The sequence below is a fragment of the Elaeis guineensis genome, chromosome 12 (genome assembly GCF_000442705.2).
Source record: "Elaeis guineensis isolate ETL-2024a chromosome 12, EG11, whole genome shotgun sequence".
Classification (NCBI taxonomy): Eukaryota; Viridiplantae; Streptophyta; class Magnoliopsida; order Arecales; family Arecaceae; genus Elaeis; species Elaeis guineensis.
Window position 1 is genome coordinate 21,625,509 of NC_026004.2, and position 16,680 is coordinate 21,642,188.

The 16,680-nt window shown below is 32.2% G+C and overlaps 1 protein-coding gene across 1 annotated transcript; it reads left to right on the top strand.

Moving 5' to 3' along the window:
* Positions 1 to 3,222: 3,222 nt before the first annotated feature.
* Positions 3,223 to 4,752, top strand: LOC105054754 (zinc finger CCCH domain-containing protein 67). The gene has a single exon (XM_019854049.3). The coding sequence runs from the start codon at positions 3,700 to 3,702 to the stop codon at positions 4,468 to 4,470; it is 771 nt and encodes a 256-aa protein (XP_019709608.1). The 5' UTR covers positions 3,223 to 3,699; the 3' UTR covers positions 4,471 to 4,752.
* Positions 4,753 to 16,680: the final 11,928 nt, after the last annotated feature.

Sequence of the window (16,680 nt, forward strand, 5' to 3'; positions counted from 1 at the left end):
ATTTATTTTAAACCAATCTTACTATTTTTGATGTATGTTCTCCTTTCACTAGAATATTAGTTTAGTACTACTCATGCATAACTCAAAAGTTAAAAAAACAAAAGGTATTGAAACCTTGTTCATGATGCCTCTTAACAGATATTACCAAAAGAAGGGAAAAAATTTCTTTTGATATCCTAGAAAGAAAATTATGTTTTACCTTTAAATTTTTTACTGGGAGTGCATTAATTAAATTTTAAAATTAATTATAGAAACTGAAATTGAGCTTTTAAAAAATTAATTAAAATTTTTTACTGGGAGTGCATTAATTAAATTTGTTGTTGCCTCAATTTATGATAGATCCTAGAATTGAAACTGAGCTTATAGAAAACTATACGGATTGAAGTCTAGTATATAACAATATATCACCTTTTTATGAAATCACGGGTATATCTACTCACAAACTACCTATTGAAATTAAAGACATGTTGTGAAATACAATGCACCTACAAATGCAGATAGATAGTGTTCTAGTAAGCTAATTATTTTTGGTAGAGATCAAGCAAGTCATAATACTCAAAATTTAGTTTAAAACTTATTTTTAATGAAATTGATGGGGTTCTTCCATTTTTGTCCTTCTGCTAGCACATCCTCATCACTTCTATACTTGTTTTAAATTATAAAAGTTTTCAATATACGCAAATGAAAATACATCTCATCTACATCCTTTTCCTCTTACAAACAAATCTAAAAATTTAATTATGTTTCTTATTCTGCACCATTTTAATGCCCATTTTGTCCTTTCAAAATACTACATTTCTAGAACAAACCCCTTCATAATTACTATTAATGATTTTTCCCTTTAATATATATTTTTATTTTTTTTCTTTTTTTTGGGTAGGAAGAGGAGCCAAGCTTAATATATTTCTCAAACCTACAGCACACCTAAGTACAATTAGAATGTTATAGCTACACAACCAGTGACAAGGGAGAGGAAATTAATATAGGTTTTTATTTCTTTGCATGTTAGATTTTTAAACTTGAAGAGCGATTCTCCTTTTTTTCATTTACACATTCCTAATATTAGGCTACCTACTGATCTCCTTTTTTATAATTCAGCTTTTTTTAGAATCTATAGAGGTTTGCTAACTAATTTTGTAACAAACAGTTTCATTATTTAATTCCTCTGCCAATTGCTATGCATTCTTTAAGTACCAAGTGCATGCAAGTTCTGCATCTCTTTTAATTTAGAAAAGGACAATATCACTATATTAAAATTCATATTCGCAGCTGTAACATCCTCTTTCCAATGTTAATAAAACTAGCATGATGAACAAGCTAATAAAAGATTTTAAGTATCAAGTAGCTAGATGCATTACTTAACAGGATTAATTAAGTTTTTTGATAATTTTTATTTCGTAAACGAATTAATATAAGGTGCAATCAAATTTGTCCATAAGTTTCGTCTCTCCAGGGCTTGTGCTAGTGACTCGGAACTGGACCCCGCCTTACTGGGGTTTTCTTTTCAGTTTTTGCTTTTGTTCCAAGAAGTATCGTGTGTATTAAGGGAGGTTTGTTCTTTTATGAGTGGTCCAATACTACTTTTAGGCTCCTCTATCTCAAAAAGTAGAAACAAAGGGAAGAGAAAGAGAATAATAATTAGTAACGCTTAGAAATTAATCAGTACAAAACAAAAATACGCAAAAAAGGTGGTGGGCTCTGTGATATCTCCTACAAATTGCTGACACGTTAACTCACTAAATACCAAAATTGGCTCTCAACCCTTTTGCAGCATCTGGAGTGTCCAGGAAAAAAAAAAAAAAAAGATCAAAAAAACTTATGAACAACTCATCAGATCTGACCTCTTAAACAAGATTTTTGTGAACAACTTAAGTTCAACTCGGAAAATATATAAGCTGACTCGAGCATGGCTCTCTATCTTTTTGTTTTTTAACCACATCCACATAGCTTGAAACAAGATGAACTAAATACCAAAATTGGCTCTCTACCCTTTTGCAGCATCTGGAGTGTCCAGGAAAAAAAAAAAAAGATTAAAAAAACTTATGAACAACTCATCAGATCTGACCTCTTAAACAAGATTTTTGTGAACAACTTAAGTTCAACTCGAGCATGGCCCTCTATTTTTTTGTTTTTTAACCATATCCACATAGCTTGAAACAAGATGAACTAAAAAGTTAACAAAAGAAAAAGTGGTCGGTACTTCAAGATAAACTAGAATTGGCTGAGTTAACCCACCAAACACCAAAAATGGTTACCAACCTCTTGTTATAGTAGTAGTCGGAGCTGCAGGACGAAAAAACGAAACCGTTCGCAAAGCTCCCGAGGGACACGCGTTCAAATGCCTCGCGGTTGGTTTGTCTTCTTACTAGTAGTTCCAATGGATGGTTTCCATGTGTACCAGACGTTTTTTTGTAACTTTCTTCGGTGGCGAGGGATCCCGGCGCTGGACTCACTTAATCACCTCTGTTAAGGGTGATATGGACCGTCCAAATGCGAAGACAAGTTACTGCATTTATTTGTATAAGGGCTCTAACTCTGTACAATATCATCATGGGAGACTGGTGAGGGGTGCATGGGAGGTAATACATGAAGTTACTGCCTGAATTCATCATAATTTTGTAGTTTATGTCATACTTTTTGTTTCTCTATCTTTTACTTTTGTTTTATATTTATCAGGTTTTTTGTTTGTCCAAAGATATTTAGAAAGGAAAATATTGGTAAATACGAGCTCATATGGCTTTAGATTTGACATGATTTTATTTGACAACTCCTTAGATGTGTCACCGTTTTATTTTATTCGTGCCATGAACCTATATGTTTCGACGTACATGGTCTCCTTGTGGGTCCAATTATCCTTATTTATAGAATGATGTGGTTATAAAATTTTATTTTTTATTATTAATTTTTTTAATAATTTAAAATATTTTATCACTAGATAGCCACTAAGAATATCACGAATAAAAGTTTTAGTAGACACAACATTATACCTAACTACTTCTTTGAAACATGCAGAACTTTCTTTTTTTTCTTTTAAAGTAAAAGAATACATAGGATTCATTACATGAGGTACATTATTCAAATCAGCCATATATTGATCCAAATTTTGCATCAACAGTCAGCAAAAAGTTAGTAAACAGTACCGATTAATAGTTGATCGACGATTTAACAAGCTCTCATCATTGTTAATGTCTCCTTTTCTCGTCGTCTCTCCCATTCTCTTTATGGCGTCGCCGGAAAATAATATCTAGATCTTATGATTTCTATGTATTTTTATGAACTTGTCCCAAGCACTAGTACTCATTCTTTTCATAATTCCCTTCGTTCTAATACATCTCTAATACACAAATTAATGACACAAAAAAAGGAAGAAAAAAGAAAGAAGAAAAGAAAATAGCGATATATAATCCTTCGTTCTATAGCGCTAGAATTTACACCAGAGGTGAACAAGTGTGAATCCAGTCGGCCATGAAGCAGTGAGCTGGAGAGAAAGCAAGGGCGAGCTTACACTTTGCACAAAACCACAGAGCCAGACAAATCAGCAACCATCATAAATAGGCCCATCCAGTTTCTCTCTCTCATCACAACAAGAAGAATAAAAAAACTACTACTCTCCCTTCTCCAGTTCTCCTTGATCTCCTTTCCCTTCTTCTGAAACCCATCCCCTCGTCCTCCTCTCCTACGTCCCTCCATCTATCCATCATGGCAATGTATGGTGGATCCAACAAGAACTGCTTGTTCCTTCACCACCACCACGACATTTCTATCCCCCTTTACATCCACTTGTCCTGCAGCACCATCGACGACTCCCCAGCCGCTGCCCCGACCAGCAACGACGGCACCGGCGCCGGCGCCGGCGAGCACAAGTTCAACTTCAATGACCAGCCTGACGACTTTCTCATGTACATCTACAAGGTGAAGCGTTGCTCCAAGACCAAGAGCCACGACTGGACCGAGTGCCCCTACGCCCACCATGGCGAGAAGGCGCGGCGCCGCGACCCCAATAGGTATCCATACAGCGGCATCGCCTGCCGGGAGTTCCGGCAGAAGGGGGAGTGCCCGCGGGGCCACAACTGCGAGTACGCCCACGGCGTCTTCGAGTTCTGGCTCCACCCCACCCGCTACCGCACCCGGGTGTGCGACGCCGGCGACGCCTGCACCCGCCGCGTCTGCTTCTTCGCTCACACCCCCGAGCAGCTCCGCCCGGTTGTCATCCGCGACTGCTTCCGCTGCGGGATCGGCGGCTGCGTAGCCAAATCCAGCTGGAGAGGGATGCCGGCGATGGCTGCGGTGGCCGCTGCTGCCGCCTGTTCTTCTTTTCATGCTGGTATGAATGAAGTGAATGGAAATGATTTAGTGGGTGGGGATGGAGAGTGGTTTGATTTCCCCCATCTTGATTGGGTTGAGGAGTTGCTGACTGAGAAGGGAGAGGGTGAGGTGGGTCTTGGTGTTGATTGGGGTGTCAAGTTATGAAGGATTCATGGAAGAGATGATGACAGTAGTGAGGTTGGTGAGTCAATTTCTGTGCAAGTTTGTATGCATATAATGCTAAGAGATAAGTTGTAAGAAGGTGAGCTGGAATAAGGTCATGGGTGTGTCAGCCTGTTTCTAGAAACGTAGAATAAGGTACATTTGACGCCTATGTCCCTAGGGAAGTACGTACTAGGGGCTGCAGTTTGTGATGTCTAAGGACTGGGAAGTTCTGTAATGATTAATTGTTTGTTTATATTATATGTATGATATTTGCTCATGATATTCTCTCGTCTCCTCTTTTGGGTGACTACCGGTTCTCTGAAATAGGTTTGTGGTTTCTCTCATTAATCTGTAAGTTGGAATGAAATTTAATGGAAAGCATTGATGTCCGTTTGTAAATAGCTCATGTGAAACTATATTCTTTCAATAAATTAAATTGGATGACTGTTGCCTATCTATTTCTCAAAAAAAAAGAAAGGAGAAAAAAAAAAGAAAGCATCGATGGATATGACTATATATCTTGTAGACTGATGATGAAGCGTTTTACAGATCTAATGAGCTGTCTAACTATAATTAACTAAATTTGTTTGGTCTTGTTGTTGTTTTGTGTTTTTGCTTCTATATATACAAATTGGTGAAATATCATATTGAGATTAATTCCGAAGATAGCAGTTCCACCTAACTACGATATCATGTTTTTATTTTTGATCATTCTTGAAAGCAATAAATTATTGCATCTAAAAGCTCAAAAGATTTTACAAATAATTTGAAAAAATAAATAGATTTCATCGTAGATCTCCTTTGGTTTAGTTTACTTTTCTTTCTCTGATTTTTCTGAAAATAAAAAGAGAAAACATGAGCAATATCAATCAGGCCTTAGAATTTTCATGTAGCTTTTTAAAATGCTCCCCTCAGAGTCTCACAAATAATTTCTTCATCTTTATCAACTGATCCATTGCATCTTCGCTAGCTTGTTTCTTAGAGATTAAAGAAATAGATTGGGGTCATTCAACGAATGCTATGAACTTCATATCGACCCATCTTTTCTTGTTTGTGAATGCAAATGTTGGACTGTCAACACAATTCATTGTGACTTCTAGATTTGATTCAAAGGTTGGCAAGGCAATCGATCCTCTTTAGTTTATAGGTGTGCAAGAAATCAAAAACTAAAAAATGCCAATTGGTAAAGTCACTGATCAGGATTAGGTATTAGTATATAGCTTGACTTTAGGTCTCTCAATCTCTCCAATAAAAGTAGGTGGGGCCATGCATCCATCCTTTCTAAGCATTTACGATAAACTAATGAACTTTTTTTTTTTTTTTTTGATTTGTAAGATTTTTTTTTTTTATAAAACATTGATGGTATTTTTTTTTTTTCAGATGTTGCTACCGAACAATAAAAATTTTGAGTATTCTAAACTAACAAACAGATTTTTTTGAAGAAAAAGACCGAGTGGAGCCTAATCACTTTAATTAAGAGCATTGAAAAAAATAATAAAAGATAGTAAAAGAACAAAAGAACAAAAAGAAATAGAAAAGGAAAGAGGGGGGTCCAGAAACTAGCCATCAAAGATCAAAACCAAAAATATATCCTCATAGAGAAACTAGACCTTTCAGATCCAAAACTTGCATAAAAGGTGATATCTTTTTGTCAGCAGAAGATGAGACTAACAAAGTTTAGTCTTTCTAATAGAAGACAACTTCTCTTAGTCTCTTAATTTCTAGCTTTTTTCTATATCACAAGAGGATCTTTTTTAACCCATTCTAACCAAATAGAAAGGCAAATTATTATAGCAAGAAAAATTTATCCATAGTATTCAAGCCGCAAATGACAAATTGAATGCAATAGTTAGATGGTTTGTGATAACAAACAACCTTAGAAAGTAAATCTGAATTTTCTTAATGGAGCAGCAACTATACTAGCAACCGATAAAAATACGTGTTAGGGTTTTCTCATCAAAATTGCGAAGGATGCAGTGAGAAGGTGCATGCCAATTCTTTTCCTAAATTCTCTGTATTAACATTTTACCCCTTTTTTATTGCAAGTTGAGATTTTTACCTTTCAAGACTTTGACTAGAAAAACTTTAATTTGCTATGCTAATGAGTTTTTCTGATAAACTTTGCTAGAGGACAAAGGGTACCTCTATGATGAAGTAACTTATAAAGTAATTAATGATAAAAATCAGATTTACTACTCGAACTTCAACTTGAAATGACTTAGTATCTGTAGTTTGAACCTCTAATCAAATGTTATGTTGTTGAAGCATTGCTCTTAGCAAGTGCTTGTAGAGCTTCTTTTAAAGACCTAACAGGTAAAGGTTCCTTGGATCAATTGAAATATGATATTAATAAATAATTTTATGAGAAATCTGTTACTTGAGGTGACACAAGGGTTGGCTTTGGGCCAAGTTCTGCATTTTTCTAGGCCTTGTGGCTGATGCAAACTTTGAACATCTTTGTTCCACGATTGGCCCAAATGTATTCTTACTGGGCTAAGGAGCTGGACTGCATTGGGCCCAAGTTTACCATCTCTATAAAGTATTTTAAGAGCAAAAAAAAAAAAAAAAGAAAGAAAGAAAAACTCTTCTGCAAACCAATCCCCTCCCCTAATCCTTGCCAAACCCTAATACCATCATTGTAGTAAACAATTTAAATGGAAAAGGAAATCCAAACCAGCCCCTCCTTAACCACTCTCAAACACACTTAGAAAGAGAGAGAGCGCTTGTTAAAGTGTAGTAGTCCAGAGAACCAAATATACTCTAAAATATTTTACTTGGCTACAAACTTTATACTTAGTCTATCAAAGCAAATTTTATAACTGTATCACCAAAAGAAATGGAAGATAAAAACAATACAAAGAGCTATTTACATAAAAAATAAAATGTACTAGTCAATTGAGAAAAGATACTTTTGATATACATTTTTTTTTATTGTTTTAAAATTTTGGTTTTTGTTTAGGTTTTCTTAAATTTGCTTTTATCTTTATTTTTATTCTTAGATTTACTTTTTACTTTTATTTTTATTCATTCTATTTTATGTATAGGATATTTTCTTCCATCTTCGAACACTCATGCAACCAAAATAATGAGAAACAGGGAACTCAAAGAAACATGGACACCATTCGGGATCTAATATAGCTCCTTGTTTTATGTAGCAGGGAATCACATCATCTGAATTAAAGTTCGGTGGTAATCAAAACTAAAGTTTTTATTTCTAACAAAGAGGGACTTTACCAACTCTAACGTTGCCATTTTCCAATTTATCATTTTCCCATAGCTAAAAAAGCACTACTGATTTTAAGAAGTAGTTTATATGTATTTAGTATGACAATGGAGAAGTATTTTATCCTGTTAAATTTATAGAATAGTGGTAAACAATGTGCTAGCTCAGAATATTTTTTTCCTTATCTGGTGCACGAAAGTTTATATACTTGCCCCATTTAGCATGTTGTTGCCCTTGTGAAGCCATCTGTCCCACCCTTTCTTCTCGTGCTATGGTTTTGGTGCCAGTATCATTCCTAATGAAAAATATTACACTCGCTTGAATGGGGATTTGGCCGTAGTTTTATATGCATATCGAAAAGAAGCTCCGAATCTAATTAGATTCTTATTAGAAATCTTTGAATCTGGTGTTTTAGATGTGGCAACAAGCCTTAAATTCTAATTGTACTAGTTCCTGCATGCCCAATAGCTCAAATTCTAACCTCTAATGTAGATCTATTCTGTTTTCCCCTTGATTGGGATAACTGGTAGTTTTTAAGATTTTTCATTTTTACTATTTCTCATTACCTTGGTCAATTTGACGAGTGACCATCTTAGCTTCACGAAAAGTAATACTACTTCTGCCCAAATAATGTAAATTATACTGCTTTAAATAGTGAGACATTAGTCAGTTGTGGGGCTTTAGCTTTGAAAATAATAAGTGAATCAATCAGCGGCGGCTGAAGGACAAAACCACTGAAGCCTTTGCCTTAGGCCCCCACCCCCAGGCCCACACTACCTCCCCCTCCTGGCTTCCACCCCGGCAAGATCTCCCTCCACGGCTCCACCCCTAGGCCCCCTGCTCAGCCCATGAGAAGATGAACGATGCCGCTCATCGCAGGCCCGGAGCGGCTGAGCGATCATCGACGATCGATCGGCCGGTCATCGATGGCAAAGAAGAGTGGGAGATGAAAGGTCCGTCGCCCTTTTTTTTTTTTTTTTTTTGCGTTTCTCAAAAACACATGGCAGACTGTATATGGTTGCTGTGCGCAACAGCATGGAAAAAAAAAAGAGTCGGGTGGTGGGCAGCCTGCTTCATTAATTTTGGCCAATTACCGGACTAGCGCCGACGGTCATTTTTGATTTCTTCTATAAAAATAGGTTATTTTTTTATACTTTGACAGAAATATTGTTAATGATTCATATTTTTTGCAGCATATATAGCTTCATAGAAATATAAAATCTTGTTCAGTTTTTAAATTTTTTTTTTTTGTTATCTGCTTTTTGTACTCTTTCAGAAGGTTTGTAAATTCTCAAAACTGAATGGAGTTGGAAAGTGTTTGATGTTTTGTAGTTTGGATCATTTTGTATTTATAAGTTCAACAGGATTATCCATTTTTCTCTACATTAATATAGTTCTCTTTTTCTACAAAAAATAATAATTTTATTTAAATTTATAGTATCTATTTTTTATTTTTTTTTAATTATTCTCTTTACTATTCTTCTTCATAATAACTCTAACTCATATTTTCTGCAGTTTGCACTCTCGTACAAAAGCATTCAACAATCAGATACTATAAATTAATTGATTATTCATCTCATTTGTAATCAGCATTCAACAATCGAGTACTATTGTTCTAATCTTTACATATTTTTTATTTAATTTAAAATTTATATTATATTATTATATTTTATCTCTATTTTATTTAATACTTGATTCATTGAATTAGAAATTTTGATTGTTAATCTTGTATTACCTATTTAAAAAATAAGATAAGTGTAATAGTTAAATTTTTTGATAATTCATAATAAGAATTTAAATATGTCAAACTCAAAAATATGAATCTGGTTATTCAAAGCTTCAAAAAAAAAGAAGAATTGAAAGTTTAATACAATCTCAAAAAAAAAGCTCTTGATAAATTTTTTACAAGTAATAAAAATAATAAATCAAAAAATATTGATGAATATTTTTTAAATGAACAAATTAATAATTTTTTAGAGTTAGATGATAATGAAATATTAGAATAAGAAGAAGTCAATGAAGAGATTCAAAATGATCCTCAAAGTCATAGTGAAGAGAACTAATCTGTTAATTTAAATAATTGTATTCCTAAAAATATTTATGATCCAGGTCAATGGATAAATATTGATATAAATTTGAGAAATTTATTAGTAGAAAAAGATCTAATTAGAATTGATGATATAGATTTTTCTAAAGATGAATTCTCAAGATATTTTTCTATTACATACTATATTCAAAAGTTGACAAACGGAGAGAAGCATGAAAAAAGATAGTTAGTTTATTCAAAAGACTTAGACAGAGTATTTTATTTTTATTATAAATTATTTAATTCTATTTCTAGTATAAGTAAACTAGCTAATGTTATCACTAGAGATTGGAGAAATCTTAGTGTTAAGCTTAAGAGTTATGAGATGAGTAATGAGCATATTATTAATATGAGTTCATAGATTGATTTAGAAATGAGATTGGTGAAAAATAAAATAATTGATAAAAATATTCAAGAATAAATAAATAAAGATGAAGAATATTGAAAAAAAAAGTATTATTAAGAATTCTTACTGTAGTAAAAAATTTTGATTAATAATTTAGCTTTTCATAAAAAAAATGAAAAGATCTATTAAGAAAATAATGAAAATTTTTTAAATCTAATTAAAATGATTGCAGAATTCGATTCGGTGATACAAGAATATATTTGACATATTAAAGATAATAAAATTCATACTCATTATCTTAGACATAATGTACAAAATGAATTAATAAATTTGTTAGCAAGTAAAATTAAAAATAAAATTATTAAAAAATTATAAAAGTAAAATATTTTTAATAATACTTGATTACACTGTAGATGCAAGTCATCAAGAGTAAATATCTTTTATATTGCGATGTATAGATATTTTATCAAGTCCAATCAAAATTATGAAATATTTTTTGAATTCTCAAAAGTAGATAATACAATTAGAAAAGATCTTTTTGATGTTATTATGGATAAAATAAAATATATTTGACTTGATATTAATAATTTAAGAAGACAGAGATATAATAATAGATCTAATATGAAGAGCAAACAGCAAGGAGTGCAAAAAAAAATTTTAGATATAAATCCTAAATCATTTTATACATCATGTGATTGTCATAGTCTAAATTTAGTACTTTGTGACATGGCTAGTTCTTGTACTAAAGCTATATTATTTTTTGGAGTGGTATAACGTATATATTTACTATTTTCTTCTTCTACTAAATGATAGAAAATTTTACAAGATAATATTTTCGGTCTAACTCTTAAATCATTATCACAAATACGTTGGAAAAGTCATATTGAAAGTGCTAAAGCAATAAGATTTTAAGCTCCACAAATAAGAGATGCTTTATTGAAATTAGCAGAAGTTAGTAAAAATCTTAAAACTAAAAGTGAAGCTAATTGCTTAGCAATATATGAGCTTAAAAATTTTAAATTTTTATTAGACATAACTATTTGATATGATATATTATTTGCTGTTAACTCAGTTAGCAAAAATTTACAATCAAAAGATATGCATATTGATGTTGCTATAGAACAATTAAAAGATCTTCTTTCTTTTTTAAAAAAATATAGAGAAGGTAGATTTGCATCTGCTATGATTTCTTCTAAAGAAATTGTATCTGAAATAAAAATAGAATCTAAATTTCATGATAAGCATATCATTTGTAGAAAGAAATAATTTGATGAGAATGTTGATAATGAAACATCAAAATCTCTTGAAAAATCATTTAGAATTGATTATTTCTTATATATAATAGATCAAATAATTTTTTCACTACAAAATAGATTTGAATAATTTAAGATATATGAAAATATTTTTAATTTTCTATTTAGTGATAAAAAATTGAAGTCATTAGATAATGATAGTTTGAAAGAATATTATTTTAATCTTGAATATTCTTTAAAATATAATAACTACTCTGATATTGATGGTTTAGATTTATTTTCAGAGCTAAAAATTTAAAAAAAAATTATACAAGTGGAAGATAACAGTCCAATAGACATACTCAATTATATAAGATGACTCGACTCTTTTTCAAATGCATATATTACTTTTAGAATAATGTTAACAATTTCAATAAGTATTGCTTCGGTAGAAAGAAGTTTTTCAAAATTAAAATTAATAAAATCTTACTTAAGATCAATAATATCTCAAGAAAGATTAAATAGATTGGCTATATTATCAATTGAAAAAGAAGTGTTAGAAGAACTTGATTATAAAAATTTAATTAAAAATTTCACATCTTAAAAAGCTAGAAAAATAAAATTTTAATAAAAATTTTATATAAATTTTAGTTAAAAAAATTATATTTTACTATTTAGCTTTAGGCCTCCAAATGTGTTGAGCCACCCCTGTCAATCATATATGCTGCAGAAATAAGGCAGCAAGTGGATTGGGTTATGTTCATCATAGTTCGAATTTAATTTATGTCTGAATTAAGATGGGAAAAAGGGTGCTGGTTACTGTTTAAAATTTGTTATTTCAAAATATTTCAAACTCTTTATTTTTATTCATCTAAAAAATAAAAATATCGTTTCATATTTTTATCCATTGGAGTTTTCTATTGTTGGATATCTGAATAGTTGTTACTGCTAATCAGAATACTATAAAAACTCTTCTATAAATATATATTCTTTCATCTCATTTAGATACATGAATCTCTATATTTCTTTTCTGAAAAACTTTTTCTATTTCCCTCCTCTCTTCGTTGCAATAAAGCTCTAAATCTTTCTCTTTTTTTCCTATAAAATACTACCATATTTTTTCTTCAGATAAGAAACAAGTAAAAATAATTCAATCAAATTTTTGTATTTGGGACGCGTCCTAACAAAGATGCTGGTATAGTTGAATTTTGAAGGATAGATGCATTGGGACCTTTTGCATCGAATCATTGATTCCAGAAAATGTAAAATCTATCTTTACCGATAACGTGATCCGTGTGCCTCTCTCTATAGCTATTTCTCTCCCTTAATTTATTCTTGTTTATTTATTTGTCTTAATCATTTTTGTTTGCCCAAGAATTTGCATCTACAGCTTAAATTTCCCACAAAAGGAACAACAAAGTTAATCCATTTTCATTTGAGATAACTTGTTTTAGTTAAATTGATCGAAATTAATCTAAAAATAAGCCATGTAAAACATGCACGTGATGTTTGTTTAATTACTCATGAATGATGTATTGTATTGGAAAATTATAATTAAACAATATGACAATATGATGAATAATCCATTCCACTAGGATTTGATTGACAAATGCATAAAGTATAATTAACAATCTCAGTAACTAATTACGTTATAAAAGTGAAAGCTTAGTGTCACGCCTCCGATCCGAGATTGTGAATCGAGGGTCATGGCAACCGCCGCATACTTATGAAGAACTCTCTTCATAAGCATGCAAGGCATCTCATCACGATATCAATGCATCACAGCAGAATAAATTCAAATAATTATTATTCAACTTTAATTCAAGTAATTAAATCAAATATCTTACATCCAATAAAATTTTACTAAAAATAAAATAATAGATCTAAGTTCAATGAAGTTGACAATGCTAATTCTCGTCTCTAAAAGCTCTATCCCAATATTTCTCCCCACGCTCGTAATTAATTATCTGAATCTAAAAAATAGAAAGAAAGGTAATGAGCTAGACAGCCTAGTAAGTAACAAATATCTCAACTAAATATTTCAGATATTATATAATTTTCAAGAACAATGCTGCAAATAAACATAAAATATATTTCATGCTGATTTTATATAAATCCAATCTTTTCAAAATATTCACATATAATCATAAATCCAATTCGATTCAAAACACTCGTAACTCAACAGCCTCGACTATGACCAACGTTTAACCTCCATTGGCGGGGTCTACTGAATACCAGCGCACAATCCCCACTGGCAGGGTCCACAAACACCAACGCACAACCCCCACTGGCAGGGTCCACTGAGTACCAACGTATAATCTCCATTGGCGGGGCCCATTGAAACATAGTTAGGCTGAAAGTATAAATCCGATCTGTATCAAAATACTTTTGTATCATAATATATCATAATTTTTTACTGAACATGTACATAATTGATGTACCATAATATTTCAAAAGCACTTTTCTTTCAAAACATAATTTCATAAATCATGCATAATTTTAGAGAATAATTATTTATTTTCAGAATAAATATAAAATATCTCGAGAAGATGATTCATTACTTACCTTTCACAAAGCACTGAATGAATCGATCGACTAACTTCTAGGAGATTCTTCAGTGTCTATTATCCAAAATTATATTTTTATATTAATTTTAATTCAAAATTAAATCTAAACAAATTCCAAATCAAAATCTCACTTAGAATCAGACTCTTCCCTAAACTCGATCAAAATCATCAAAACGAAGCCTTTCACTACGCTAATCTTAGAAGGATAACTTTAGAGAGAGAAATCCATCAAGAGAGAGAAATAATCTAGAAAGAAAAAATTTTAGAGAGAGAAAGTCCAATTCTAGAGAGAGAAAGTAAGGGTTCAGACTGAAAAAAGAAAGAGAAGAGAGAGAAACTCTCTCTCATTTTTTATTTTATTATTTTTTTTTCTTCTTTTTCTTTTCTTTTCTTTTCTTTTCTTTTCTCTTTTTCTTCTTTTTCTTCTTCTTCTTCTTTTTCTTCTTTTTCTCTCGGGCTCCTTCCAGGCCGAAATAGGGGACCGACGGGTCTCCTGTCTTGATCAACCGTTCAGGCCACGACCGGCACGGCGGACCCGGCGGCAGGGGAGGGCCACTCTTTCGGGTTCGGAGGGGCAAGGCCGATGGTCGGTTGCGATTGCCGACGCCGAAAAATCCACGGGAAGAAGAGACCAAAACAGGGGTCTCTTCTACGACCAAAAAATCGACGATACCCATCGCCGTCAGTCGCGCACAGAGGCACGGGAAGAAGGGGAAAGAAGGGAGGAAAAGAAGGAGAACTTACTTCAGCCTCCGGTGACCCCGTCAGTGAGCAATCACGGTGAGAACGAAGCAAGGATCCGCGGCTCTAATTCGAGAAAATCAAAGAGGAAGAGAGGGAAAGAAGACCGATGATCGGCTTCTAAGGAAGGGGAGGATCTTTTTATAGAGAGCTCTAGGACTTCTGGTGGTCCTAGGACTCCCGATCTCCGGGGTTTAATCGGAGAAGAAAACTCCTATCGGGAGTCTTCTTCCCGGTTCCCCTGTTCTTCCTCTTTTTTTTTTTTTTTTTTCCATTTGGACTTTGGTGGGTTGGGATTCTTACTCGGGCTGGGCCATCATACTTAGTTAGTAAAATAACAGCCAATCTTATCTTAGCAAGTTGGCCCTCCTCTCCTCCCAGAAGAGGCTAGGTTGAAACCTTGGTCCTGGCGCCATCACCATACATTTGAAAGCATTGGGCTGATTGAGTAATTTTTAGTGGTTATACATGGGTTCAAATCCCCACTTCACCAAAGTGGAAAGTGCTAGCTTGTGAGGCCTATATATCCTTTTACCACCAATACCTAAAGATATAGGTTTCAATATTGTCTTCGTTTAGGATGTATTTAGTTAGTCATTAAAAAAATATATATTTTTTTTTATTTTTAAAAAATAAAAATCAAAAAATAATATTTGATAACATCATAAAAAGTAAAAGATAAAATTTAAAATAATTAAAATAATTATTTTATATGCAAAACAAAATTTTTTTACTTTTCAAAACTTACTTTTTTTTTCTTTTTTTTACTTCCACACATCTAAAATGCCAAACCAAAAAATAAAGAGCCCGAATCCTTCTCTTTCGTTGAGCTCTTCACCTCCCCACCTCTTTCTCTCTTTTTTCTTGAATTTTTCTCCCTCGTTGAGCTCTTCACCTGCCGTCTCTAAATATTATTTTTTACTTTATAGCAATATAATTATCAAACATATTTTTTATTTTTTTATTTTTATTCAATAATAAAAATTAAAAAAAATATTTTTAAAAAATAAAAATCAAAAATTAAAAAATGTAATCAAATGCATCCTTAGTCATTCTCATTTTTTTCGAAAAATTTTATGATATTTTGAAAAAAATCATGATATACGAATTGAAAGTTAATGGTTTAGAGAATGATAGAGACATATAAAACATATTAATAACACTGAATTAAAGAATTGGATGGGTCATATTTTCAATCCCAACCTGGCATACCCAACATTAGCCCGGGTTGGATGGAATTATTTTTAAGTCAAGCCAACTCGTGGCCCTAGTTGGATGTTTGCATATAACGCCCTAGTTGGATGTTTGCATATAACGCCAAAAGTCACGATTTCATAATTTTGAAATTAAAATAATAAAAAATAATTTTTTTTATGATACAATAGACTCAATTTTCATTTAGTAAAGATTTTGAAGGGACATAAAGTATTTTCTGTTCTTTCAAAAATATTTTTGTTTATTATAATAATATTTAAAAAAAAATTTAAAAATTGTTTTAATTTTGTTATAATTTTTTTTTAAAAAAAATTACTTAGAAGAAGTTTTTTTTTTTTGGAGCCTTTTTTTCAAACTTGTTTTTTGTTAATATCAAAAAATTATTTTAATTTTAATAAAATTTTTATAATAACAAAAATATCGATTAATTTCAAATTTAATCTAAACTTAAAATTTATTGAGTTAAATCGTTGCATCTGTGACAAATTCTAGGACTACAAGAGTTGGACATACCTAAGTACGATAAAAGTGCTCCTGCCCTGTCCTCTAACTTTTCATTAGAAAAAAAAATAAAGGAAGGTCAAGAAAAAAGAGAGGCCTCTCGAGAAAGAAGGGTAAAGAAAGAACAGAGAGATTGGAATAATACATAGAGAGAGAGAGAGAGAGAGAGAGAGAGAGAGAGGGGTTTGGGGTTGGGAAAAGGTCGGGGGAGAGAGCGAGGTCGGGTGGGGGAGAGGGAAACAGGTGGTGGATGTGACTTACACCGGGCTTCTGCTTCGGGCCTAGTGTCCACCTTATTC